The sequence below is a fragment of the Microcaecilia unicolor genome, unplaced genomic scaffold, assembly GCF_901765095.1.
Source record: "Microcaecilia unicolor unplaced genomic scaffold, aMicUni1.1, whole genome shotgun sequence".
Lineage (NCBI taxonomy): Eukaryota > Metazoa > Chordata > Amphibia > Gymnophiona > Siphonopidae > Microcaecilia > Microcaecilia unicolor.
The window spans coordinates 8,683-35,385 of NW_021963253.1; the positions used below are offsets into that span (position 1 = coordinate 8,683).

General features: G+C 47.7%; 1 protein-coding gene across 1 annotated transcript in view; it reads right to left on the reverse strand.

Annotated features, from left to right (window-relative positions):
* Positions 1–3,741: 3,741 nt before the first annotated feature.
* Positions 3,742–26,703, reverse strand: part of LOC115459113 (amine oxidase [flavin-containing] B-like) — a gene marked incomplete at its 3' end in the record, with an annotated part of 75,151 nt that continues 52,189 nt past the window's right edge. Inside the window, exons 4-5 of the mRNA XM_030188978.1 lie at positions 12,684–12,788; positions 3,742–3,833 (exon numbers count right to left, since the gene is read on the reverse strand). Coding sequence (XP_030044838.1) covers positions 3,742–3,833; positions 12,684–12,788 — 197 coding nt within the window. The remainder of the gene's footprint in view (positions 3,834–12,683; positions 12,789–26,703) is intronic.

Genomic DNA, 26,703 nt, shown 5'->3' on the forward strand with positions numbered 1-26,703 from the left:
TTTGGGAAGCTTGCCAGGTGCCCTTGGCCTGGATTGGCCGCTGTCGTGGACAGGATGCTGGGCTCGATGGACCCTTGGTCTTTTCCCAGTGTGGCATTACTTATGTACTTATGTCCTCTACTTGGCTCACTTTTATTACATAGAGCAGTGATTTAACCTATTGTGATGTCATAGTGGCTCATTCCACCAATAAGAGCCAACCTCATTAGTGATGTCACAATGGCTTGATTGTATAGAATGTCTGTACGTTTGGGAAGCTTGCCAGGTGCCCTTGGCCTGGATTGGCCGCTGTCGTGGACAGGATGCTGGGCTCGATGGACCTTGGTCTTTTCCCAGTGTGGTATTACTTATGTACTTATGTATCCATTATCTAGTTGAGATTGTTTTCTTCTAATATTGTATTATTGTACAGTCATCTATGTATTACTGTTTGCAAGTGACCCTTGCAAAATGAAAAATTATATATATACTAGTAAAAAAGGCCCGTTTCTGACACAAATAAAACGGGCGCTAGCAAGGTTTTCTTCGGAGTGTGTATGTTTGAGAGAGTGTATGTGAGAGTGACTGTGTGTGAGAGAGTGAATGAGCAAGTGTGTGTGTGAGAGAGAGAGAGAGAGTGAGTCTGGGTGCGAGTGTGTCTGTGTGAGAGAGTATGTGTGTGTGTGAGAATGAGAGTGTGTGCAAATGTGAATGTGAGACACAGTGTGAGAGAGAGAGAGAGTGTGTTTCACACAGATACAGTGTGTGCAAGACAGAGAGTGTTTGTGAGACACAGATTCTCTGTGAGACTGAGTGTATGAGACCAAGAGAGTGTGTGAGTGACTGTGTGACACATAGAGAGTGAATGTGATACAGTGTGAGAGACAGTGTGTGAGAGTGAGAGAGAGAAAGACATTGACTGTGAGAGAGAGAGAGTGTGTCAGAGAGAGAGAGTGTCTGTGTGACAGAGATACCCACCCCTCCCTCTCTCTCTCTCTCTCTCTGGTGTCAGCCCCCCCCCCCCCCCCTCTCTCTCTGGTGTCTGAGCGTTACTGTGCAGGACGCTGAGCTCTGGCTGTGCTTCAAGGAACTGACCAATCCTATTTAATAGAATGCACCTCCAACATTCTGAAGCCGAGAAACCTCGTGTGGTTGGTCACTTCTGCTTATGACGAACCCGGAAGTACGTGATGTCAATTCAGGAGATGGATACAGAGAGCAGGAATGCCTCAGCCATGCAGTCAGCTTCAGAATGTGGGAGGTGCCTTTTATTATATAGGATGATTAAAAAAAAAAAAGAAAAACCCAAAACGTTCTCAAACAGGTCTGTTGGATAATACTCATCTGCAGGTTAAACAACCAATTTGCCACTGGATCAATCGCTGAATTCAAAGAGAGGAATATAACTCTGTTTTAAGTCTGTAAAGCATGCTCGATAGCAGAAATGCACATGGAACAACCATGGCACAGAACTGTTGACTCACTGCGTCTTCCACCTTCCATTCAACAAACAGAATGTTGTAAGTACATAAGTGTTGCCATACTGGGACAGACTGAAGGTCCATCAAGCCCAGTATCCTGTTTCCAAGTGATGGTACTAGGGGTTCCTCATTCATTATACTGCCTTTCTGCGGTTACAATCAAAGTGGTTTACATATATTCAGGTACTTATTTTGTACCTGGGGCAATGGAGGGTTAAGCGACTTGCCCATGGTCACAAGGAGCTGTAATGGGAATTGAATCCAGTTCCCCAGAATCAAAGTCCACTGCACTAACCATTAGACGACTCCTCCACTAGCAACATTCCAGGTAGAATCTCAATAGTAGCAACAGAATCTCAAATAGTAGCAACATTCCATGCAGGGGTGTAGCCAGACTTCAGCGGGAGGGGGGTCCAGAGCCCAAGGTGAGGGGGCAGATTTTAGCCTCCCCTGGTGCTGCCGACCCCCTACCGCCACTTTTGAACCCCCCCTGGTGCTGACGCCCCCTCCCCCATCCCTTTCGACCCCCCCTCCCGCCGCTGCCACCAAGCCTTCCCCACCACCACCAGGTACCTTTGCTGGTGGGGGTCCCCAACTCCCGCCGGCTGAAGTCCTCTTCAGCGCCGGTCTCCGGCGCGTTGCTGATCTGGATTCTGTTTCTGTGAGTCCTGTCGCTCTGCATGTAGGAACATGTAGGACGTCAGGACTCACAGAAACAGAATCCAGATCAGCAATGCGCCGGAGACCGGCGCTGAAGAGGACTTCAGCTGGCAGGGGTTGGGGACCCCCGCCAGCAAAGGTACCTGACGGCGGCGGCGGAAGGGGGGTTGAATGTGGTGGGGGAGGGTTGGCGGTGGGGGGCGGGGGGAAAGCAGGGGGGCCAGAGCTAAATCTGCAGGGGCCCATGCCCCCGTGGCCCCACATAGCTACGCCCCTGATTCCATGTAGCATCTCAAATAGGGAAATGGAAATGAGACTTGATATGCTGCCTTGCTGTGGTTTTTGCAACTACATTCAAAGCGGTTTATATGTTATATACAGGTACTTATGTGTACCTGGGACAATGGAGGGTTAAGTCACTTGCCCAGAGTCACAAGCACCAGCAGTGAGAATTGAACCTGGTTCTCAGACCACTGACCTAACTATAAGGCGAGTACGTGCTCTCTGCGCTATCCTAAAAAATAATGAGCAAGCAGGACTGCCAAGAGGTGGGGGGCAAAATTCCCTGGGCCCGGCCTCCAAGGGGGGCCTGTCTCTCTCCTGCTCCTTTTGGGACCCGTGCGATTGTGTTCACAGGAGCAGGAGAGGACAGACCCCAGTGTCGGGTCCCCCTTGGAGGCCGGGAAGGAGCAGATGCAATGACGCAGGAAGGTAGGTGGTGGGGGGGCAATGACGGCCTGAGTGAGGGGCGGCAGCAGCTGCGTCTCGAGTGGGTGGGGGCGGCAGCGGTGGCCATGGCAGCCCTGCCCCAGGCCCGGCTCTGTCTCTCAGCGGCCCTGTGAACAAGGCATTAGCATGTACCTGCAAGGGGACACACATGTGGGCACAGCATGGGAGGGGCATGGGCATGTTTCCAAGTTACGCACAAAACTTAGAGAAATCTTAGATGCCAACATTTATACCTGCCATTGACTTGGTGTAACTCTTTGCACCTAACCTTAGATGCATTAATGTTGACTTACGCACAGATGCCATTATCAACACAGCTACCTCAGGGGGCCCAGTTCTAGAATCTAATATAATAATTTGCTCCTCCAACATTCCAATGTGTCTCACTGGGATCGTAACCACCTGCTGACATCACTCCTCCAACGTTCTCCTCCAACGTTCTCCTCCAACGTTCCAATGTGTGTCACTGGGATTGTAATCACATGCTGACGTCACGCCTCCAACGTTCTCCGTCCCCCCACCCTCCCAGTTCCATGGGACCCTGGAACTGGGAGGGAGGGAGGGAGGGGGGGACGACGACCCTGGAACTGGGAGGGAGGGGGGGGGCCCTGGCACACACTCTCATGCTCACACACACACACTCTCTCTCTCACAGACACACTCGCACCCAGTCTCACTCTCTCTCTCTCTGTCACACACACACACTCGCACATTCACTCTCTCTCTCTCACACAGTCACTCTCACACACACTCTCTCAAACATTCACACTCCGAGGAAAACCTTGCTAGCGCCCGTTTCATTTGTGTCAGAAACGGGCCTTTTTTTACTAGTTTTCCCATAAATGGTTGATTTAATACGTGAACGACCTTCAGTGCGATTCAGACACCTTACGTTGTCCAACAAATCTTGTCCAAGAGCTCCTTCATGGTCATCCTGTCCCATTCTTCTGCATGTGGTGCTGTCCAAGGAGCGTCACAAGGAATCTGTCATAAAAGAAGCAGATCTGTGTGGGTTTAGCTTTCAGCAGCCTAGGGGTAGCTTAGTGGTGAGCTGTGAACGAACATGTACAGGAGCGAACTCGTGCCGTTCCCGAACAATGGAAGACTCTTAGGTCAGATAACAGCTACTTCAGCTTCTGGAACAGGTTAATCTTTTCTCTTTCCAAAACTGTTATATAACAAACCATTACTACTGTTGTAAGCTTTGACCTCTACAAGACTATTCCTGATGTACTTTTATATACTCTAATCGGTCTATGCCAAGTCCACTTAGAACGTAAACTGCACTGAACCGTGAAAAGGGGATTTTAGTGGATTATAAGATTTGATTTGATTTGTACGAGTCTCTGCCTAAAAGGCAGAACGTAATTGGGTGTTTCCATCTGTGCCTCTGCTCTCAGGCTAAGCTGTTCCAAGAACAAGCTGGCACAGGAAAATTAGGTAAATTCATTTTTGGTAGGGGCACAGTTAAAACAGAGAAGAGATTCATTCTTAAGAGCAGGGCAGGTTTTCAGGATATGCAGAGCACAGATTCTTATCAACTGCGCTGTAATGTAAGGCCATGTCAATTCTGTTCTAAGGGGGGGGGGGATCATTTTCTAAATTGGCATGAAAAAGTAAGCGCCACAATGGGGCACAGAGTGCCAGTTCTAGAATGTCTTCTGAGTGCACCAGAACCGTTACTGAATACCAGCACAAAGCTGCTTTCCAGCACCAGGGCTTATGTCATGTCCGTGGCCTGGTACAATGATAGTATTCTGTAAGTTACATGTGTTGTTTGGCAGCATGCCCATGATTTTCTTTTTGTTACATTTGTACCCCGCGCTTTCCCACTCATGGCAGGCTCAATGCGACTTACATGGGGCAATGGAGGGTTAAGTGACTTGCCCAGAGTCACAAGGAGCTGCCTGTGCCTGAAGTGGGAATCGAACTCAGTTCCCCAGGACCAAAGTCCACCACCCTAACCACTAGGCCACTATTTGAGATTCTACATGGAATGTTGCTATTCTTCCATGTAGAAGTCGGCCCTTGCAGATCACCAATGTGGCCGGGCAGGCTTCTACATGGAATGTTGCTAGTGGAATAGCAACATTCCATGTAGAATCTCCAATAGTATCTATTTTATTTTTGTTACATTTGTACCCCACACTTTCCCACTCATGGCAGGCTCAATGCGGCTTACATGGGGCAATGGAGGGTTAAGTGACTTGCCCAGAGTCACAAGGAGCTGCCTGTGCCTGAACTGGGAATCAAACTCAGTTCCTCAGTTCCCCAGGACCAAAGTCCACCACCCTAACCACTAGGCCACTCCTCCACTCTATGCCCTTACTCTGCCTGTATGTCTGCAGTAGCGTACCAAGAGCGGGGCACCCCAGGTGCAGGCAGCAAGGGGGTACACGGAGCTGTCGGCTCTTTTGCTCCCCTGTCCCCCCTGACACTACTTCCTGTTCTGGAGCAGGAGACCGGCAGAGTCAACAGCCGCATGACAGCTCCGTGCACCCCTGCTAGTAGGAAGGGTGTGTGTGTGTGTGGGGGGGGGGGGGTGATGCACTTCATGGAGGGGGGATGTGACGTGCTTCAGGGGGGGGGGGGGTGATGCTCTTTGGGGAGAGGTGTGTGATGCACTTTGGGGAGGAAGGATGTGATATGCTCCGGGGGGGGGGGGGTGATGTCCTTCAGGGAGGGGGATGTAACATGCTTCGGGAAGGGGGGTGTGATGTGGTTAATGAGCTCTTAACCATCAATAATTGATAGCCTGTCTCAGTCATTGAGCCCTCTTACTCTAGAGCAGGGGTTCTCAACTCAGACCTCAGGAAACACCCAACCAGGTTTTCAGGATATTCACAATGAATCTATATGAGATAAATCTGCATGTACTACCTTCATTGTAAGCAAAAAATAAATCTCATGCATATTCATTGTGGATCTCCTGAAAATCTGACTATCCAGTTTATAATCGAAAGTAATCGCCGGCTATTTCCCGACTCAAATCGGGATATGGCCGGCGATTTTGCAAAAGCGGGGAAAAGCGTATAATCGAAAGCTAAATTTGTGATAGCTTCACCGCTTTCCCTTCACCTCGCCGGCGAAAGTTCAAAGGGGCGTGTTGGCGGCAAAGCGAAGGCGGGACATGGGCAGGCTTGGGCGTGGCTACCAGATGGCCGGCTTTCACGGATAATGGAAAAATAAAACCCGGCGATAAGCAGTATTTCGCCGGGTTTACTTGGTCCTTTTATTTTCACGACCAAGCCTCAAAAAGGTGCCCCAACTGACCAGATGACCACCGGAGGGAATGGGGGATGACCTCCCCTTACTCCCCCAGTGGTCGCCAACCCCCTCCCACACTAAAATTATTAAAATACAAACCTTTTTTGCCAGCCTGTATGCCAGCCTCAAATGTCATACCCAGCACCCTGACAGCAGTATGCAGGTCCCTGGAACAGTTGTTGTTGGTTGCAGTGGACTGCAGAAAGGCAGAGCCAGGCCCATCCCCCCCTACCTGTTCCACTTGTGGTGGGTAATGTTGAGCCCTCCCAAACCTCCCAAAACCCACTGTACCCACATGTAGGTGCCCCCCTTCAGCCCTTAGGGCTAGGGTAATGTTGCACACTTGTGGGCAGTGGGTTTTTGGGGGGATTTGGGAGACTCAGCACACAAGGGAAGGGTGCTATGCACCTGGAAGCTAATTTGGTTGTTTATAAAAGATGTTTGAAGTGCCCCCTAGGGTGCACGGTTGGTGTCCTGGCATGTGAGGGGGGACCATTGCACTACAAATGCTGGCTCCTCCCATGGCCAAATGCCTTGGATTTCGCCGGGTTTGAGATCGCCGGCAGTTTTTTCCATTATCGCGGAAAAACAAAAGTGGCGATCTCAAACCCGGCGAAATCCAAGGCATTTCGCCGGCCCACACCGTATTATCGAAAAAAAAGATGGCCGGCCATCTTTTTTGAAAATACAGTCCTGGCCAGCTGTTGCGCCGCTGCCAAAATAGATCGCCGGCGACCTATTTCGCTGGCGACGTTCGATTATTCCCCTCTATCTGTCCTGAGGACTGGGTTGAGAACCACTGCTCTAGAGTCTGAATCCCTTATTATGGATATGAACTCATTTGAAATGGCAAAGAAATAATTTCCTTCTTTCTATCAGGAATATACCCCACAGTAACAGATTTCTTTCCAGTGTCCTTAAATTTCACCTTTTTTCCCCCCACTGTTAATAGCTTTCTGGAACAAGCCAGTACTGAACCTAGGACTCTTGGGGTAAGAGATATTAGTTTTTCAGGAGGATCTATTGTGGCTCTTGAGTCTTCTATAGCCAGCCTATACCTAGTTGTGTCTTGTATTTCTGGTAATCTTGATTCCTGTTTCCTGATTGGCTAATCAGGAACCAGCGCAGGGCAGGCTTTTCTGCCAAAGCCGGTGGTGGGAGGCGGGGCTGGTGGTTGGGAGGCGGGGATAGTGCTGGGCAGACTTATACGGTCTGTGCCAGAGCCGGTGGTGGGAGGCGGGGCTGGTGGTTGGGTGGCGGAGATAGTGCTGGGCAGACTTATACAGTCTGTGCCAGAGCTGGTGGTGGGAGGCGGGCTGGTGGTTGGGAGGCGGGGATAGTGCTGGGCAGACTTACACGGTCTGTGCCCTGAAAAAGACAGGTACAAATCAAGGTAAGGTGTACACAAAAAATGGCACATGTGAGTTTATCTTGTTGGGCAGACTGGGTGGACCGTGCAGGTCTTTTTCTGCCGTCATCTACTATGTTACTATGTTTTCTTCTGAGCTTGTTTCCATAAGTGGTCTCCCCTGTTTCTCTCATGGTGGGGTAGGGCAACAACTATTAAAATGATGCTGTCACTCCTTAATTTTTATTTGTTAAGTATTCTCCCAGTCCAATTTCCAAAATCAGTTTTTGCTAATTTTGAAAAATTACTTAGTACATTCTTATGGCAAAATAAGAGTCCACGAATTGCCCTTAAAAAGTTAAAAGCTAGTGATGGTAAAGGAGGTATCAAATTCCCAGATTATGAATCATATAACCAGGTCTTTTTATTGAGAGCAGCTGCATGGTGGACGATTGATTCTTAAGATGATTATTCTCCTTATTGGCTGTCGAATGAGCAAAGAATCTCATATACTTTACCCCTAAAAGTAAGAATGAGTACTTCCTCTTTCAGTTTTGATAATTCCAGGGCTTTTTTGTGGGGGTACTTGGGGGTACTGAGTACCAACACCTTTTCCATTGTCTGCTAAAATTGACCCACGGTCCCCAAGTTTTAATGAAAGAGCTCAGGCTCTACACACCAATTCTGCCTTGTCATAGATTCTGTGACTGGTTGCAGGGGACCTGGCTATTATAGGGTGGGTCCCTCAGTGATCACCCCATTCCAAAGGGTGGCCCTGGCATTTGAGTACCGGCACCTTTTTCAGTAGAAAAAAACGCACTGGATAATTCTGACATAAATATATTAAATGACAATTTAAGTGCTATTAAGAAATTAGATGCCACTCAAAAATATTCTATATATCAATCCAAATTTACCGCCATATGGGAACATACCAACCTTAAGGTTAAGAACTCCCCTACAATCTGGCAATCAAGGAATTCACTCGTTTAGGGATATTATGGAAGACACTCATTTGGTATCATTCACATATCTACATTCTAAATTCTCCCTTATCAACCCTCAATTTTTTCGCTGTCTTCAGCTTAGGTCAGCATTAAACTCAACTTTATGTTTTTCACATCTTTCAGATAAGTCCCCAGCTATTTATAATATTTTCAATGAGGCGTTGGTAAAGGGTGACGCAACCTCTAATTATTATTCTTTCCTCTTATCTAGTTTTGACCAACACAATTCTGCATTGCAAAATTTATGGCCCAATAAATTATTAGTTAGTTACCTTATCAAATCAGCAATGGTCTGATTTCTGGTAAACAATTAACAGACCTTTAGCATCGGCACCAATTTTACAATCCCTTTATTTTCTCATGCATAGAGTGATTTGCACACCTACAAGATTAACCAGATTAGGGGGTACTTCATCTAACCTTTGTTGGTCATGTAATTCTCAGATAGGTTCGCTAGATCACATGTTGTTCTCTTGTCCTAAGTACTAAGTACTTAAGTGTTGCCATACTGGGACAGACCGAAGGTCCATCAAGCCCAGCATCCCGTTTCCAACAGTGGCCAATCCAGGTCACAAGTACCTGGCAAGATTCCAAAACAGTACAATACATTTTATGCTGCTTTCCTAGAAATAAGCAGTGGATTTTCCCCAAGTCCACTTTAACAATGGTCTATAGACTTTTTCCTTTAGGAAGCCATCCAAACCTTTTTTTAAACTCCACTAAGCTAACTGCTTTTACTACATTATCTGGCAACGAATTCCAGAGTTTAATTACACGTTGAGTGAAGAAACATTTTCTCCGATTAGTTTTAAATTTACTACTTTGTAGCTTCATTGCATGCCCCCTAGTCCTAGTATTTTTGGAAAGAGTAAACAAGCGATTCACATCTACCCGTTCCATTCCACTCATTATTTTATAGACCTCTATCATATCTCCCCTCAGCCGTCTTTTCTCCAAGCTGGAGAGCCCTAGCCGCTTCAGCTTTTCTTCATAGGGAAGTTGTCCCATCCTCTTTATCATCTTCGTCGCCCTTCTCTGGACATTTTCTAATTCCACTTTATCTTTTTTGAGATGCGGCGACCAGAATTGAACACAATATTCGAGGTGTGGTCGCACCATGGAGCGATACAAAGGCATTATAACATCCTTGTTTTTGCTTTCCATTCCTTTCCTAATAATACCTAACATTCTATTTGCTTTCTTAGCCGCTGCCGCACACTGAGCAGAGGATTTCAACATATCATCAACAACGACACCTAGATTCCTTTCCTGGTCGGTGACTCCTAATGTGGAATCATAGCTATAATTCGGGTTCCTCTTTCCCACATGCATCACTTTGCACTTGTTCACATTAAATGTCATCTGCCATTTAGACGCCCAGTCTCGTAAGGTCCTCTTGTGATTTTTCACAATCCTCCCGCGATTTAACTACTTTGAATAACTTTGTGTCATCAGCAAATTTAATTACCTCACTAGTTACTCCCATCTCTAGGTCATTTATAAATATTTTAAAAAGCAGCGGTCCCAGCACAGACCCCTGGGGAACCCCACTAACTACCCTTCTCCATTGAGAATACCGACCATTTAACCCTACTCTCTGTTTCTATCTTTTAACCAATTTTTAATCTACCTCCTATCCCATGACTCTCCAATTTCCTCTGGAGTCTTTCATAAGGTACTTTGACAAACAATAATTTATAATTATTATGGAATCAGGTATGGGATAGAATTTCAATACTATTAAATATTCATATTACTCTAAATTTCCAAATTATTATTTTTAGGTCTCTCTGTTTTCAGTTCTCTATATCCCAAACTCAGAATAAGCTATTGGATATTGAATTGGCTATAGGTATCAAAACAATATTGTCAGAATGGAGAGATAATACCAAAGTATCATTCTCCTTTTGGTGGAACACTGTCAGTCTTACTTACAAATATGAGAGTAAAATTGCTGAAAAATTAAATCGCTGTGATTGCTTTCTGGGAGCCAATTAAGCTTTTCAGCTCTAATGTTAGCTCATAAATATAGTAACATAGTACATGACGGCAGATAAAGACCTTACGGTCCATCCAGTCTGCTCAACAAGATAAACTCATTTTACATAATACATTATACTTTGTTCCGTTGCATATTTGCTCCGATTATAGCATTCATTTCTATTACAATATAATTTCTGTATGTGCTCAAAGTTATTGGATTGTTCTATCACTGGCCACAAATTAGAGTATTCTCTGTATTTCCTTTCTCATTGTCACAAATTATCTCTTTATTATGGTATCATATCTATGGTTATATAATTATTGTACCATGACAAGATGTTTTATATATATAACTCAGTACCCTCCAAGTACCCCCTCAAAAAAAGCTCTGTGTATATATATATATACACTGAGTACCGGCACCTTTTCCATTATCTCCTATAATTGACCCATGGTCCCCAAGTTTTAATGAAAGATCTCAGGCTCTACACACCAATTCTGTCTTGTCATAGATTCTATGACTGGTTGCAGGGGGCCTGGCTATTATGGGGTGGGTCCCTCCGTGATCACCCCACCCCTGAAGGGTGGCCTGGCATTTGAGTACCGGCACCTTTTTCTCTAGAAAAAAACACACTGTATATATGATCTCTTTATATTTAGCTGTTTGTTGTACAACTGTTTTTATAAAAATTCTCAATACAAATGATTTCAACTTTAAAAAGTGGGACCTTTCCTCTTTATATAGTTTTGAATCTAAGGGGACTGCTTCAAACAGATCCTTTCAAGCTAACTCAGTAATCAGATTGTCCCTAATAACCTTGGCAAATATTCTGCTTCCTCACACCTTAATTAACACCGAATTCAGGTCAGTAGTAGGCTCTTCCCGCAACATCTTAATCCTTTGCTAAAGAACACAAATGCCATTAGGTGTTGATCGTGGAAACTTGCCGTGACAAACCTGGATCAGAATAATTTTCCCATCTAAATTGTATGACCCCAAACTAAAACTGCTTCTTTCATTTCAAAAAGTGTGCCTTTATAATCTTTTCATAGTTCCTAAACCAGTGGTTCTCAACCCAGTTGGTCAGATTTTCTGGATGCTCACAATGAACATGGATGACATACATTTCCATGCAATGGAGGAGGTGCATGCAAATTAATCTCATACATATTCATAGTGAATATCCTGAAAATCTGACTGGCGGATGATCGAAACCCCTGTGCTGTTCCAAACAGCGCTGTAAAAATAGCACTGGAACAGCGCGAAGCTTTACCACCCCTATGATCACAGATAATAGCATATAAATTTAAACACACTATTATCTCTGATCGTAGGGTAAAGTGTGGGAGGATAGTGCCTGAGCATGCACTCAAGCACAATCTTCCCACATTTGTTTGACAGGTCTGGGCTGTCAAAAGCCCAGACCTGTCAAACACAGGGGCTGGAGATCCAAGTACCCCCACCCCAAGCCAAGCGACACAAGGACTGGAGGTCTGGCGGACTTCCAGTCCCCTTGACCCTCCCCAACACACGTTCGGGGGGGGGGGGGCTGGAGATCCGGTGGGTCTCCAGCCCCCCCCCCCTAGCATTCCCTTGAATAGAGCCCTGGTGGCCTAGTGGGTCTCAAGTCAAAAAAACTCTCGGTCCCTTTGAGACCCACTGGATCTCCAGCCCCCCCTGAACCTGTGTCGGGGGTGGGGGGGGTGGGGGGAAGACTGGAGGTCCACCAGACCTCTAGCCCCTGTGTCACTGGGTGGGAGGGAGGGTTGGGTCAAAGTTCCTGCTCCTGTGGGGGGGGGGGCTGCTGCATTAGGGGGAATGGGGGGCCTGATAGCTTGCAAATGCATGCTGAACAGGACACACCAATCACCATTCCTCCCCAATGGTCTGCAAACCCTAACGCCAGCTGTGAACTGGCATTGGGTTTGGCGAGCTGCTCGCTGATCATTGGGGAAGAATACATTTAGCATGCATTTGCATGCTACTTGCACTAAGAGCCCTGTTTTGCATGCTAGTTGTGTTCAGAGCCTGCGAGCGCATTGTATCCTGCGCTCGGGGGCTCTGATCATGGAGCATTAGCAAACACAGGCGCTAGCGTGGCGCTAACAGCCTCTAGCACCTGCGTTTGCATCTGATCATCTGGGCATGAGTATGACCTGAAGCCTGGGTTGATAAGTCTTGCCCTAAACGGAGGCGTATTCTGAAGACTGGACGTGGCATACACTTACCTCCTTTCCCATGGTGTCCAAAGTCCTCCAGAGGTTGTTGTAGTCTAAGTAGGCGACTGGATTCCACATGGGAGGGAAGGGGCCCTTGAAAGGATATGATTTCCCCTACAACACACAAGATTAAGATAGAAAAAGTCAGTTCAAATGATCAAAAAGACAAATCCAAGAAACATCTTTGCAGGTACCACAGTGAATTCAAAGGAGTCCACATGCATGAATCACTCATGATGGGCTATACCCAGTGTACCTCAATGTAACTCACCTTGAGCTACTACTGAAAAAGGTGTGAGGAAAATCCAAATAAATAAATAAATAAATACTTATTGCCTTCCAACAATTATTTCTCACTCCATATTACTGTAATTAACACTGCCTGCTTCTGGCATCGCTCCTGTTTGGTCAGCGCCTTTCAAGGGTTAAGTTCCTTGCCTGCTGGATCCCACACATTAGTATCTCTGCATAGCTGGGTACTTTGGGTGCTAATTTATCAAAGACTGCCCCGTTCTCGGCCCCACTCCCCTACCACTCCCCTACGTCTAGTATAGGGACAGCTATTGAAAGCACAAACCTTTGGAAATCTGATCTCTCACTTCTGTGTGGCTAACGGAGACTCAGATCCAACATGCCAGGGCAGGGGCAGCAGAACACCTTATTGTTTGGGGGGGGGGGGACCAAGCTCCTCTTCCAACCCCAGCATCTCCCCTTCCTTATCTACCATCCCATAGTCTCCCCTAATGTGTCCAGGATTTCTTTCTTTCCCTACCTCTCAACCCCCCCCCCCCCCCCAATGGTATCCAGAATTTCTCTCCTTTCCTCTCAACCCCCTCCCCCCCCCCCCCCCCCGGTGGTATCCAGCATCTCTCTCTTTTCCTTCTTTTCCTCCCCCTACCTCTTGAGCATTTCTCCTTCCCTCTCCCCCATGGTGTCCAGAATGTTTCTCCTTCCCTACCTCTCACCCCCCCCCCCCCCCCCCGTGGTATCCAGCATCTCTCTTTTTTCCTCCCCCTACCTCTTGAACATTTCTCCTTCCCTCTCCCCCCATGGTGTCCAGAAATTTTCTCCTTCCCTACCTCTCAACCCCCACACCCATGGAGTCCAGCATCTGCCTCCTTCCCTCCCTTCCTCCTCCATCTCTTCAGCAAGCATCCCTCTCCTTCCTTCCCTCCCTCCCCCTCCCAATGGTTTCCAGGATCAATCTCCTTCCATGCACCTCCCCCTTCCCCACAAGGTGTTTATTTCCTTCCCTCCCTCCCCTGCGGTGGTGATGTTACAATCTGCATAACGGAACATGCATCATGGCCAGCTGGCATGAGGCCTTAGGCATCTGTGCATGCTCAAGGCCTGTCGGCTCCCACCATCTCCAAACTTCCTCCTTGTGGACAACCTTCATACTGTCTGAATATCTGCAAAGCCCATGGGTAGTTTCACCTCTGGTCTTTGCATTAATTCATGTACTTTCAGTTTGAAAATCAACTAAGTAAAAACAGTTTTCTATAAGGCCTGTTATGAGCCATCTCGTTTCAGACCACAACCATAAGCCCATCGTCATCAATAATTTATCCTTCTCATTTAGCACAACTCAACAAATAAATTTATTTTTATTTTTTTACAAAAATCCAATATAAACAGGAAAAAAGCACTTAGCTTTAAAAGAAGAAACAGCTGGTGAAGACGGACAGCTGTTTCTTCTGCTCTATGGGAGATTTCAAGCAGGCTGCGAGAAAGAGAAGAACTCTGGCCCAGATGATCAAAAGCAAACGCGGGCGTTAGTGCCGGACTAGCGCCTGCGTTTGCCTGCGTCCCAGGATCAGAAACGGTGAGCGCATAAAACAACACGCTCGCCAGCTCTGATTGCTGATTGCATGCAAATGTGGGTCTCCCACATTTCTCCCTTATGATCAACGGGCGGGGGGGGACATGCAAGCGGCATCTTGCCTTGGGCCGGCCCTGGTGACAGCTGATGTCATATCTCCACAAAGAGGCTAATTCCTCAGGAGCTTATCGTCCCACATTTACAGACTTAAATTCCTGCTAAACTTTTGTATCAAAAGCATTTCTCTGGAGCATTCTATTTACCAGATAAACTACTATGCAAGGAGGAGTGGAGGAGTGGCCTAGTGGTTAGGGTGGCGGACTTTGGTCCTGGGGAGCTGAGGAACTGAGTTCGATTCCCACTTCAGGCACAGGCAGCTCCTTGTGACTCTGGGCAAGTCACTTAACCCTCCATTGCCCCATGTAAGCCGCATTGAGCCTGCCATGAGTGGGAAAGCGCAGGGTACAAATGTAACAAAAATAAAATAGATACTATTGGAGATTCTACATGGAATGTTGCTATTCCACTAGCAACATTCCATGTAGAAGGCTGCGCAGGCTTCTGTGAGTCTGACGTCCTGCACAGAAGCAGAAGTCTGCGCGGCCACATTGGTGATCTGCAAGGGCCGACTTCTACATGGAATGTTGCTAGTGGAATAGCAACATTCCATGTAGAATCTCAAATAGTAGCAACAGTGGAGGAGTGGCCTAGTGGTTAGGGTGGTGGACTTTGGTCCTGATGAACTGAGTTCGATTCCCACTTCAGGCACAGGCAGCTCCTTGTGACTCTGGGCAAGTCACTTAACCCTCCATTGCCCCCATGTAAGCCGCATTGAGCCTGCCATGAGTGGGAAAGCGCAGGGTACAAATGTAACAAAAAAAAAAAAACACAATAACTGTATTTGGAATAACATTACAGAAAAAAAATGCAAAGAGTAGCTCCCCCTCCCCCCAGACTACCTTACCCTTGTGGTCTAGTGGTATAGTCAAGGCCAGGAGTGATCCCCAGCTCTACTCTCAAAATGGCTGCCGTGACCCAGGGGCATAGCCAGACTTTGGTGGGAGGGGGGTCCAGAGCCCGAGGTGAGGGGCACATTTTAGCCTCCCTCCGCCAATGCCGACCCCCTCCCCCCCCCATCGCCACCACCAACTTTGACCCCCCCCCTGCTGCCGCCAACCCTCCCCCGACATCACCGTCGCCTACCTTTGCTGGCGGGGGACCCCAACCCCCACCAGCCGAGGTCCTGTTCTTCCTTCGTACGTGTAGGACGTCAGACTCAGAAATAGAACGAAGAGGACCTCGGCTGGCGGGGTTTGGGGTCCCCCACCAGCAAAGGTAGCAGACGGCAACGGCGAGTTGGCGGCGGTCGAGTCGTCGGCAGGGGGTCCAGGGCCAAATCTGCAGGGGCCCAGGCCCCCGTGGCCCCACAAAGCTACGCCCCTGCCGTGACCTCTTGTGGCAGTCTCGCAAGATTGCCACTAGAGATAATGGCAGCCATTTTGCGAGTAGAGCCAGCGTGGAAAGGAAGGACTGGGGATCATTTCTGCCCTGATTACACCCCTAGACTGTCAGGCAGTGTTGCCACATGGGCAGTGGCGTAGGAAGGGGGGGGCGGTGGGGCGGTCCGGCCCGGGGGCACGCCGCTGGGGGGGTGTCAGCTCGCTGTTTCCCTGCTCTTTCTGCCCCGGAACAGGTTACTTCCTGTTCTGGGGCAGAGAAAGCAGAGAAGCAGCAGAGCCGACGCAGCTCCCAGTGACGTGCACTGGGGGGCGGATCGGCCCTCCTGCCTGCCCTCCGCTGCAAGGTAAGGATGCGTTTCGGGGGGGGGGGTGCGCCGTGCCCTGTACCCGGGGGGGGGGTGCGCAGCGGCGACCCGCCCCGGGTGTCAGGCACCCTCGCTACGGCACTGCACATGGGAAAAAACGTTCACACCCAAAACCAGCCCCAAACCAGCCGAAAACCGCACAAAGTTAATTTGCATGCAAATGACCTCATTAATAAATATTAATGGAGTCATTTGCATATGAATGACATAATTAATAATTAATGAGGTCATTTGCATACAAATGACATCATCGCAGCCGTGGAAAAAAACCGCAGCGGGCGAAAAAAACGCTGGCAAAGCAAGAAGAAGCCGCCCAAAATCCTGCAACCCGCACATGGCGTGAAAAAGCCGCAACGGGACACAGGAAGGAGCCCAATTGGGTGGGAAACCCGCAGCCCTGGCAACATAGCTGCAGGGGGAGGGGGAGGGAGGGAGACAAACAGGACAAAGCACAAATTTTCTGCTTCCACTGAAAACACACAGTCAGTTTCAGCCAAAACCAAAACCATGGCCAAAACCAAAACCAAGCAGAAAAAGGGCTTTGGGTCAGTTTTGGCACCATAACCGAATCTGAACCCGACATTCAGTCAACCTCTAACAGGAAGGACAAAATCCATGGCTGAACCCACCAGAGGGAATTTAAGCATTAAATCTCAGCCCATGGTTCACTGCTCCACTTGCCCCCTTCTGACGCAAAGAGGGCACCAGCTACAATACCATACAGATGCATAAACCCTCAAAGGAGAGGGGCGATTCTCAGCATGGCTTTCTAGTCGATAATCAGCTATGCATCCTCTTGAAAAGCTTCACAATTTTTCCCTGTAAATAGATTAGCAGGAAGTAGAATCGATTAGAACAAGCCCAGGGTGCTACTGTAGCTTGAAGTGTGGGAAAGCAAATGTTGCCCATTCTTATATCTCAACTGCATTTCCTTTTTTGTTTGAATGAACTTAAAAGGATGCCTGGCTTGCTGCCCAGTGACCAGAGATGTTTCAGTGCCAAGTGCCAAAAACTCATCCTTTCAAGGAAACCTCTTGCCCCACCTCCAGCCCAACCACCCTCTCTCTCCTGTTCATGCACATTCAGCCCATCACGGCCCACCTGCTTCTTTTTCCAGGAACCAACATTAAGATCTGTTAATTAGTAACCAGCTGTTGGCAAAGCCATCCTAAATTCAGACAAGCAGAAGTCAAGCACCTCAGCTGACAAGTGGAACACTCCCTGGCAGCGCCTAAGTAATTCACAGAGAGTAACTATGTTGGTCTACAGTAGCAAAAAAATCACAGTGGGCTGCAGCGGCTAAAAAAGCAAATAGAACGTTAGGTATTATTAGGAAAGGAATGGAAAACAAAAGTGAGGACGTTATAATGCCTTTGTATCGCTCCATGGTGCGACCGTACCGCGAATATTGTGTTCATTTCTGTTCGCCGCATCTCAAAAAAGATATAGTGGAATTAGAAAAGGTGCAGAGAAGGGCGACGGAAATGATAAAGGGGATGGGACGACTTCCCTATGAGGAAAGGCTAAAGCGAATAGGGCTCTTCAGCTTGGAGAAAAGGCAGCTGAGAGGAGATATGATAGAGGTCTATAAAATACTGAGTGGAGTTGAACGGGTAGATGTGAAGCGTCTGTTTACACTTTCCAAAAATACTAGGACTAGGGGGCAAGCAATGAAGCTACAAAGTAATAAATTTAAAATGAATTGGAGAAAATATTTCTTCACTCAACGTGTAATTGGAATTTGTTGCCAGAGAATGTGGTAAAGGCAGTTAGCTTAGCGGGGTTTAAAAATGGTCTGGACAGCTTCCTAAAGGAAAAGTCCATAGACCACTATTATTTCTGGGATAATCAGCATAAAATGTTTTGAGCTTTTTTGGGGATCTTACCAGGTACTTGTGACCTGGATTGGCCACCGTTGGAAATAGGATGCTGGACTTGATGGACCTTTGGTCTGTCCCAGTGTGGCAACACTTATGTACTTATGACATCACCTTTCAAAGACTAGAGGCCACATCCACCTAGCCCAGTATCTTGTTTTCAACGGTAGCTGAACCAGATCATTAGTACTTGACAGAATCCCAAAATGTAGATCAGGGCCGCCGCAAAATTCTCCAGGGCCCGGCATTCAAGGGAGGCCCGCCCGGCACTAGCATTACTCTCCTGTTCCTGTGTGAGGCAGCGCCGCAGAGCAGAGTACTTCCTTTCTGCTGTGTCCAAACAGCCTCTTTGGACGCAGCAGGAAGGAGAGAAGGATTCTGCTTTTTGGCGCTGTCGCGCACAGGAACGGGAGAGTAATGCTAGCGCCGGGCCCTGGGGAAGTTTGCTGTGCACCGTGACGGCCTGCAGCAGAAGTGCAGGACAAGTAAGCGGGGTGGTGGCGGGGTGGAGAGGGGGCGGGCCCAGGGGAGTGTTTGCCATGGGCCCGGCTTTGTCTCTCAGCGGCCCTGATGTAGATAGATTCCTTAAGAACATAACCCTTTCACAGACCTGCAAGACCAGAACCAGCAACAGCTCCTGAAGTGTCACAAACCCGTAGTCCTTTCCATACACTAGGATGCTCTCACATAAGAATATAAGTATTGCCATACTGGGACAGACCGAAGGTCCATCAAGCCCAGCATCCTGTTTCCAACAGTGGCCAATCCAGGTCACAAGTACCTAGCAGAAACCCAAAGGGTAGCAACATTCCATGTAGAACCCCAAAGAGTAGCAAGGTTCTAGAATTCTAAAGAATCACAAGATTCCATGCAGAATTTCAAAGTGCAGCAACATTCCATGTAGAACCCCAAAGAGTAGCAAGATTCCATTCAGAATCCCAAGTACATAAGTACATAAGTGTTGCCATACTGGGACAGACCGAAGGTCCATCAAGCCCAGCATCCTGTTTCCAACAGTGGCCAATCCAGGTCACAAGTACCTGGCAGAAACCCAAAGAGTAGCAACATTCCATGTAGAACCCCAAAGAGTAGCCAGATTCTAGAATTCTAAAGAATAACAAGATTCCATGCAGAATTTCAAAGTGTAGCAACATTCTATGTAGAACCCCAAAGAGTAGCAAGATTCCATTCAGAATCCCAAGTACATAAGTGTTGCCATACTGGGACAGACCAAAGGTCCATCAAGCCCAGCATCCTGTTTCCAACAGTGGCCAATCCAGGTCACAAGTACCTGGGAGAAACCCAAAGAGTAGCAACATTCCATGTAGAACCCCAAAGAGTACCAAGATTCCATTCAGAATCCCAAGTACATGTTGCCATACTGGAACAGACCGAAGGTCCATCAAGCCCAGCATCCTGTTTCCAACAGTGGCCAATCCAGGTCACAAGTACCTGGCAGAAACCCAAAGAGTGGCAACATTCCATGTAGAACCCCAAAGAGTAGCCAGATTCTAGAATTCTAAAGAATAACAAGATTCCATGCAGAATTTCAAAGTGTAGCAACATTCTATGTAGAACCCCAAAGAGTAGCAAGATTCCATTCAGAACCCCAAGTACATAAGTGTTGCCATACTGGGACAGACCAAAGGTCCATCAAGCCCAGCATCCTGTTTCCAACAGTGGCCAATCCAGGTCACAAGTACTTGGGAGAAACCCAAAGAGTAGCAACATTCCATGTAGAACCCCAAAGAGTACCAAGATTCCATTCAGAATCCCAAGTACATGTTGCCATACTGGGACAGACCGAAGGTCCATCAAGCCCAGCATCCTGTTTCCAACAGTGGCCAATCCAGGTCACAAGTACCTAGCAGAAAACCAAAGAGTAGCAACATTCCATGTAGAACCTCAAAGAGTAGCAAGGTTCTAGAATTCTAAAGAATCACAAGATTCCATGCAGAATTTCAAAGTGCAGCAACATTCCATGTAGAACCCCAAAGAGTAGCAAGATTCCATTCAGAATCCAAGTACATAAGTGTTGCCATACTGGGACAGACCGAAGGTCCATCAAGCCCAGCATCCTGTTTCCAATCCAGGTCACAAGTACCTGGCAGAAACCCAAAGAGTAGCAACATTCCATGTAGAACCCCAAAGAGTAGCCAGATTCTAGAATTCTAAAGAATAACAAGATTCCATGCAGAATTTCAAAGTGTAGCAACATTCAATGTAGAACCCCAAAGAGTAGCAAGATTCCATTCAGAATCCCAAGTACATAAGTGTTGCCATACTGGGACAGACCAAAGGTCCATCAAGCCCAGCATCCTGTTTCCAACAGTGGCCAATCCAGGTCACAAGTACCTGGGAGAAACCCAAAGAGTAGCAACATTCCATGTAGAACCCCAAAGAGTACCAAGATTCCATTCAGAATCCCAAGTACATGTTGCCATACTGGGACAGACCGAAGGTCCATCAAGCCCAGCATCCTGTTTCCAACAGTGGCCAATCCAGGTCACAAGTACCTAGCAGAAACCCAAAGAGTAGCAACATTCCATGTAGAACCTCAAAGAGTAGCAAGGTTCTAGAATTCTAAAGAATCACAAAATTCCATGCAGAATTTCAAAGTGCAGCAACATTCCATGTAGAACCCCAAAGAGTAGCAAGATTCCATTCAGAATCCAAGTACATAAGTGTTGCCATACTGGGACAGACCAAAGGTCCATCAAGCCCAGCATCCTGTTTCCAACAGTGGCCAATCCAGGTCACAAGTACCTGGCAAGATCTCAAAACAATGAAATAGATTTTATGCTGTCTATCCTAGAAATAAGTGTAATCCCATGTTAAATTGGGGATTACTAGCAGAGTAAGTCCCTGTGGAGAGTCACTGGGGGGGGGGGAGTGACTGCGAGATCCCCGGGTGGGAGGAAGCCCAGCCCGAGGAGAGCAGTTCTGGAATAAAATGCAGAGAGAAAGTGAACTGAAAGGAAGAGTGACAAGGGGGGAGGAGATAAAGGTGACAGCTTGCCTTGGAGAAGGGGGAGGGGTTTGCTGTGGGTTTTGCTTGCTTGGCAATGGGAGTTCACTTTTTGGTCCCTGGTCTTTGGTTGCCTGATGGTCCCCTGCCATTGCTCTGGAGGGTAAAGGGGAGTCCCAGAACCAGAAGAAGCGAGTCCATTGGCTATGGAAGAAGAGAATGGCTGCTAAGAATAACTGTGAAGGGGAGCTCTAGGTGGGCAGCAGAGAGACCCAGCCCAGGAGCATGGGACAGGAGCCATGGAGGTGCCCATCCCGAGCCCAGGGTGAGCCAATGAAAGGAGTTCCATCCCCTTTATCATTTCGGTTGCTCTCCTTTGAACCTCTTCTAATTTCGCTATATCTTTTTTGAGATAATGCGACCAGAACCGAACGCAGTATTCATGGAATCACTCAGCACGTGTTCTCCAGCTCTGCGATCTGGCGCTTACTGTGGTGCTGGCCACGCCTTTGACCTGTTCAGCTGTCCAGTTCAAGCAAACAGCTCCCAGCTCCCAAGGGAAGAATCTGGAAAAGGGCAACATTATAACAATCTGTCCAGTGACCCCAGCATGAGTTCCCTACTAGCTCTGGGATTTTGCAAGCAGATCGCACCTTGAGTATTGTGTTCAATTCTGGTCGCCGCATCTCAAGAAAGATGTAGCAGAATTGGAAAAGATGCAGCGAAGGGCGACTAAAATGATAGCGGGGATGGGACGACTTCCCTATGAAGAAAGAATAAGGAGGCTAGGACTTTTCAGCTTGGAGAAGAGACGGCTGAGGGGAGACATGATAGAGGTATATAAAATAATGAGTGAGTGGAACAGGTGGATGTGAAGCGTCTGTTCACGCTTTCCAAAAATACTAGGACTAGGGGGCATGCGATTAAACTACAGTGTAGTAAATTTAAAACAAATCGGAGAAAATGTTTCTTCACCCAACGCGTAATTAAACTCTGGAATTCGTTGCCGGAGAACGTGGTGAAGGCGGTTAGCTTGACAGAGTTTAAAAAGGGGTTAGACGGTTTCCTAAAGGACAAGTCCATAAACCACTACTAAATGGACTTGGGAAAAATCCACCATTCCAGGAATAACATGTATAGAATGTTTGTACGTTTGGGAAACTGCCAGGTGCCTTTGGCCTGGATTGGCCGCTGCCATCGACAGGATGCTGGGCTCCATGGACCCTCGGTCTTTTCCCAGTGTGGCATTACTTTTTGGGTAGGAGGGGGTTAGTGACCACTGGGGGAGTCAGGGCTGGTCATCCCCGATTCCCTCCGGTGGTCATCTGGTCATTTAGGGCACTTTTTGGGGACTTGTTCGTGAAAAAAAGGGTCCAAAAAAAGTGACCCAAATCCGCGCTAAAAACGCCTTTCTTTTTTTGATTATTGGCCGAGGACGGCCATCTCTCCTCGGCCGATAAACACGCCCCAGTCCCGCCTTCACCACATCTCCGACATGCCCCCGTCAACTTTGGCCGTTTCCGCGACAGATTGCAGTTGAAGACGCCCAAAATCGGCTTTCGATTATACCGATTTGGGCGCCCACGGGAGCAAGACGCCCATCTCCCGATTTGGGTCGAAATATGGGCGTCTTTCTCTTTCGAAAATAAGGCAGATAGCAATCTATGGAACTTTGTAAGGCTAAGTGCTTTGAAAATACGCCTCAAAATCATCTACGGTGAAGCCCCAGGATACATAACAGACCTGATCGACTTACCAACCAGAAACATATCCGACTCAACACGAACATTTCTAAATCTTCACTACCCAAGCTGCAAAGGTCTTACATACAAATCAATCTATGCATCCAGTTTCTCCCACATAAGCACGAAATTATGGAATGCATTACCAAAGGCCTTGAAAACGACGTACAACTACCTAAATTTCCGGAAATCACTAAAGACTAACCTGTTCCAAAAGGCATACCCTACCGACGCAACTAAATGCCTGAACTCTGCTACACAACAAAACTCAAGTACGTAATGGACATTACTCAACTCTACCGTTGTACGACTCCCTAATGTGACAGTGTTACATGAACTCTATCCTATCACAACATTACCTTGTATTTGTTCACCGGAGACTTCAAAGCCTCTCCGGTACTATGTAAGCCACATTGCGCCTGCAAATAGGTGGGAAAATGGGGGATACAAATGTAACAAATAAATAAATAAACCTCTATGTCAGCAGATTCTTTCCTAAAACACATCCTAACCTGACTGTAGGAATTCCAATTTCTACATTCTATCTTGAGTAAAGTGATGTGGTAGCCATTTCAGTCCACTTTTAAAGTTAATAAATAGAAATAAATCAAAACATAGAAAAAGTAGGCCAGCGACGAAATTACGGAGCAGCCGTAACTAACATGGCGGCTGCCTCGTGTCGGCTCCCTGCCCGAATCGCCCCCACTTCCGGCTTCCCCGCTCTCCCAGGTGACGTAGGGAGACCCGCCGCGTCATTGGAGGGGAGACCGGAAGTGGGAGGGATTTCAGCGAGCGGGCTCGGTGCACTGCTTAAATGCCTGCCGACGAGACGGAGAGAGTCTCTCGGAGGCGTGCAGGCAGTCCACCGGTTTATGATACCCTTTTTCCGATCTGAAGAAGGGTTACCTTTGAAAGCTAATCTAAAGATGTATTAAGTTAGTCCAGTAAAAAAAAGGTGTCATCTTATTTTTTCTAAGTTTTGATTTATTTCTATTTATTACATTCTATCTAAAATGGGCTTGTTTTTTTATTTTTTGGACAGCCCTTCTAGGTTTCAACAGAGAAGGACAATGAAAAGTACGAACATGTTTGCCTATTGCTTTCAAAAAGCAAGTCCTAAGCCCCCAGCTGTAGCAGCTGAGCTGAGAGGTGACAGATAAGTGCAGAGGTGATATTTGACTGCTGATCTGCTGATGGTTCCTATGGCAGACAGAATAAGGGATCTCAGCTGTTCAAACTGTGGTTTTCCCCTCTGTGTTCCTCTGCCGGGAGACCGAGGCAGTCTTTACAGACCTGCCAAGATAACAGACTCAGAAGGAGACAAAAACCACTGACAGAGCAAACAGAGAGGCCTGCGCTTGCCACCGAAGCCCGGGGCAGAGCTGGTACACCTGGGCAGGGCTCCCGTCTTCTCAGAGCATTTCGAGAAGTGCATGACCCTATGATAGCGGCCAAATAAAGAGATGTGACCCCCCCACCCCCACCCCGAGGTGCTGAATAATGAGGTACCTATGGATAGGGTTACCATATGTCCGGATTTACCCGGACATGTCCTCTTTTTGAGGACATGTCCAGGCAACCGGGCAGGTTTTGCCCATCTGCCCGTTTGTCCGGATTTCTGGACAAACGGGCAGGCTGGTGGGCGGGCTGTCCAGGACAGCCCGCCCACCAGCCTATCCGTTTGTCCAGAAATCCGGACAAACGGGCAGATTGCTATCCTCCTCTCCCCTTCCCTTACTACTGCCCTGGTGGTCTAGTGACCTCTTCCGCCTTCGCGAGACTTCAACTCTCGGCGGCCATTTTGAATCGGCGCCGAGATCAGCAACAGGAAGGAAGCATGCAGGGCAGCGCTCCGGGCAGGAAAGAGGGGGCTCAAGAAAGACCCCAAGCACTCTGGCTTCAGATTCAACTGCGAAGGTTCTAGCATCTGACAGTGTTATTGAAGTTAGGACCTCCACTCCTTGATTCCGGGACCATAGGTTCTTGGTCTTTTGCGAATTCAGTTTTAGTTAGTTTGCTAAAGCCCAAGTATGGATAGATTCATCCCAGTTGTTACAGACTGAACTAAGTCTTGATGTGAGGAGGCTAACGGTCGGAGAAGCAGGATGTTGTCCGCATAGGATAATAGTAGTTCGCTTAATCCCAGGTCCTTACGCCAAGCCCCCTCCCTGCCCGTCTTCAAGTCTTTGCTTAAAGCCCACCTGTTCAATGCTGCGTTCGGCACCTAACTCTTACCTTTCAGGAATTCCAGACTGCCCCAATTTGTCTGCCCCTATCGGTCTGACTGTTCACGTGTCCTTTAGATTGTAAGCTCTTTGAGCAGGGACTGTCCTTCTATGTTAAATTGTACAGCGATGCGTAACCCTAGTAGCGCTTTAGAAATGTTAAGTAGTAGTAGTAGTATTGAGCCAAGGGAGGACATGAAGAAATTAAACAAAATGGGAGAAAATGGGGCAGTGGCGTAGCCAGACAGCCAGTTTTGGGTGGGCCTGAGCCCAAAGTGGGTGGCCAGCTGTTGCGCCGCCGCCAAAATAGATTGCCGGCGAACTATTTCGATGTTCGATTATGCCCCTCCACGTAAGCCACATTGAGCCTGCAAAGAGGAGGGAAAATGTGGGATACAAATGTAACAAATAAAAATATCCATGTTGCCCTCGGAATTGAATGCTCTGGACTTTGAGCATGCAGCCTTTACAATACTGACTAAGGGCAGTTACTGTAAATTAGTAGCAATTATCACCAATTATAGCCAATCATCTGTTCGGTTATGCACGCAACTAACCTTATGCTCTAGGTTGCACAGGCAAATTTGCGCATCAGTCAGAAATTTGGGAGTGCAATTGTCTAGAATTAGTGGATAAATAGATAATTTGTGTGTTTGAAGTTATGCGTTCTGCGGCCCGCTGAAAAACTGCCCACATAAAGTTTTTCGTTTTGCAACTGCAGTCAACTCATCAAAAATATCAAAATACTTTAAGAACACGATGATTCGCTCCATATTTCAGGGATGATGCATTATAGGTACCCTGTGACTCAGAGTTTTCCTTCCCAGACTCCCTCACCTCCTCTCCCCATCACAAACGGAGCCCTATCGCTGTATGAGAGGTTCACCACTTTCCTTCAGGGTCAGAGGTCAGCTAACCTCATAGCTTCTACAACATAGGCAGGCTGCAAACCCTCTCGCTCCGTCCCTCGCTTTTTACCCTTAACGCACTCACAGACCAAGCATGAGACCCGCCCTACAGGGAAATGACATGCTGTTGGAACCCCAATCCCCTTTAACCCTAACAGGTGAACCCAAGCGTGAAGGGGGAGGGAGGGCGGAAAACTCCTGCGCCGCTCGCTGCTGACAAAGAGACCTCCACGCTTAGTCGGCAGCTCTTTAACGGTGCATGGGGCACCCCCGAAGCCCCGCCGCCTTCCGGCCTCCCAACCAACGACAGGGAGGGGCTCCTGCCACGTCACCCAGACTGTTGGGGAAGCCGGAAGGGAAGGGTGGCCCGGGCCGGGGAGCTACCGTGCGGCAGCCTGCATGTTACCTGCGGCTGCTCGGTATGCTCCTCACCAGCCCTCAGACGTCTCAAAATATGGCAACAAGTTGCTTATCTCATTAGCCTCTTAAGCTCCTAACATTTTTTTTGCCACCATTTTGTACACATGTTCCCAACAAACAAAAAAAGTGAGGTAAGTCCAGAGAGGATATCAAGAAGTCTTTATTGAAAACAGCAAAAGGACAACCCAACACGGCCGTGTTTCGGCACAAAGGCCTGCCTCAGGGGTCAGGTTAGTCTCTTA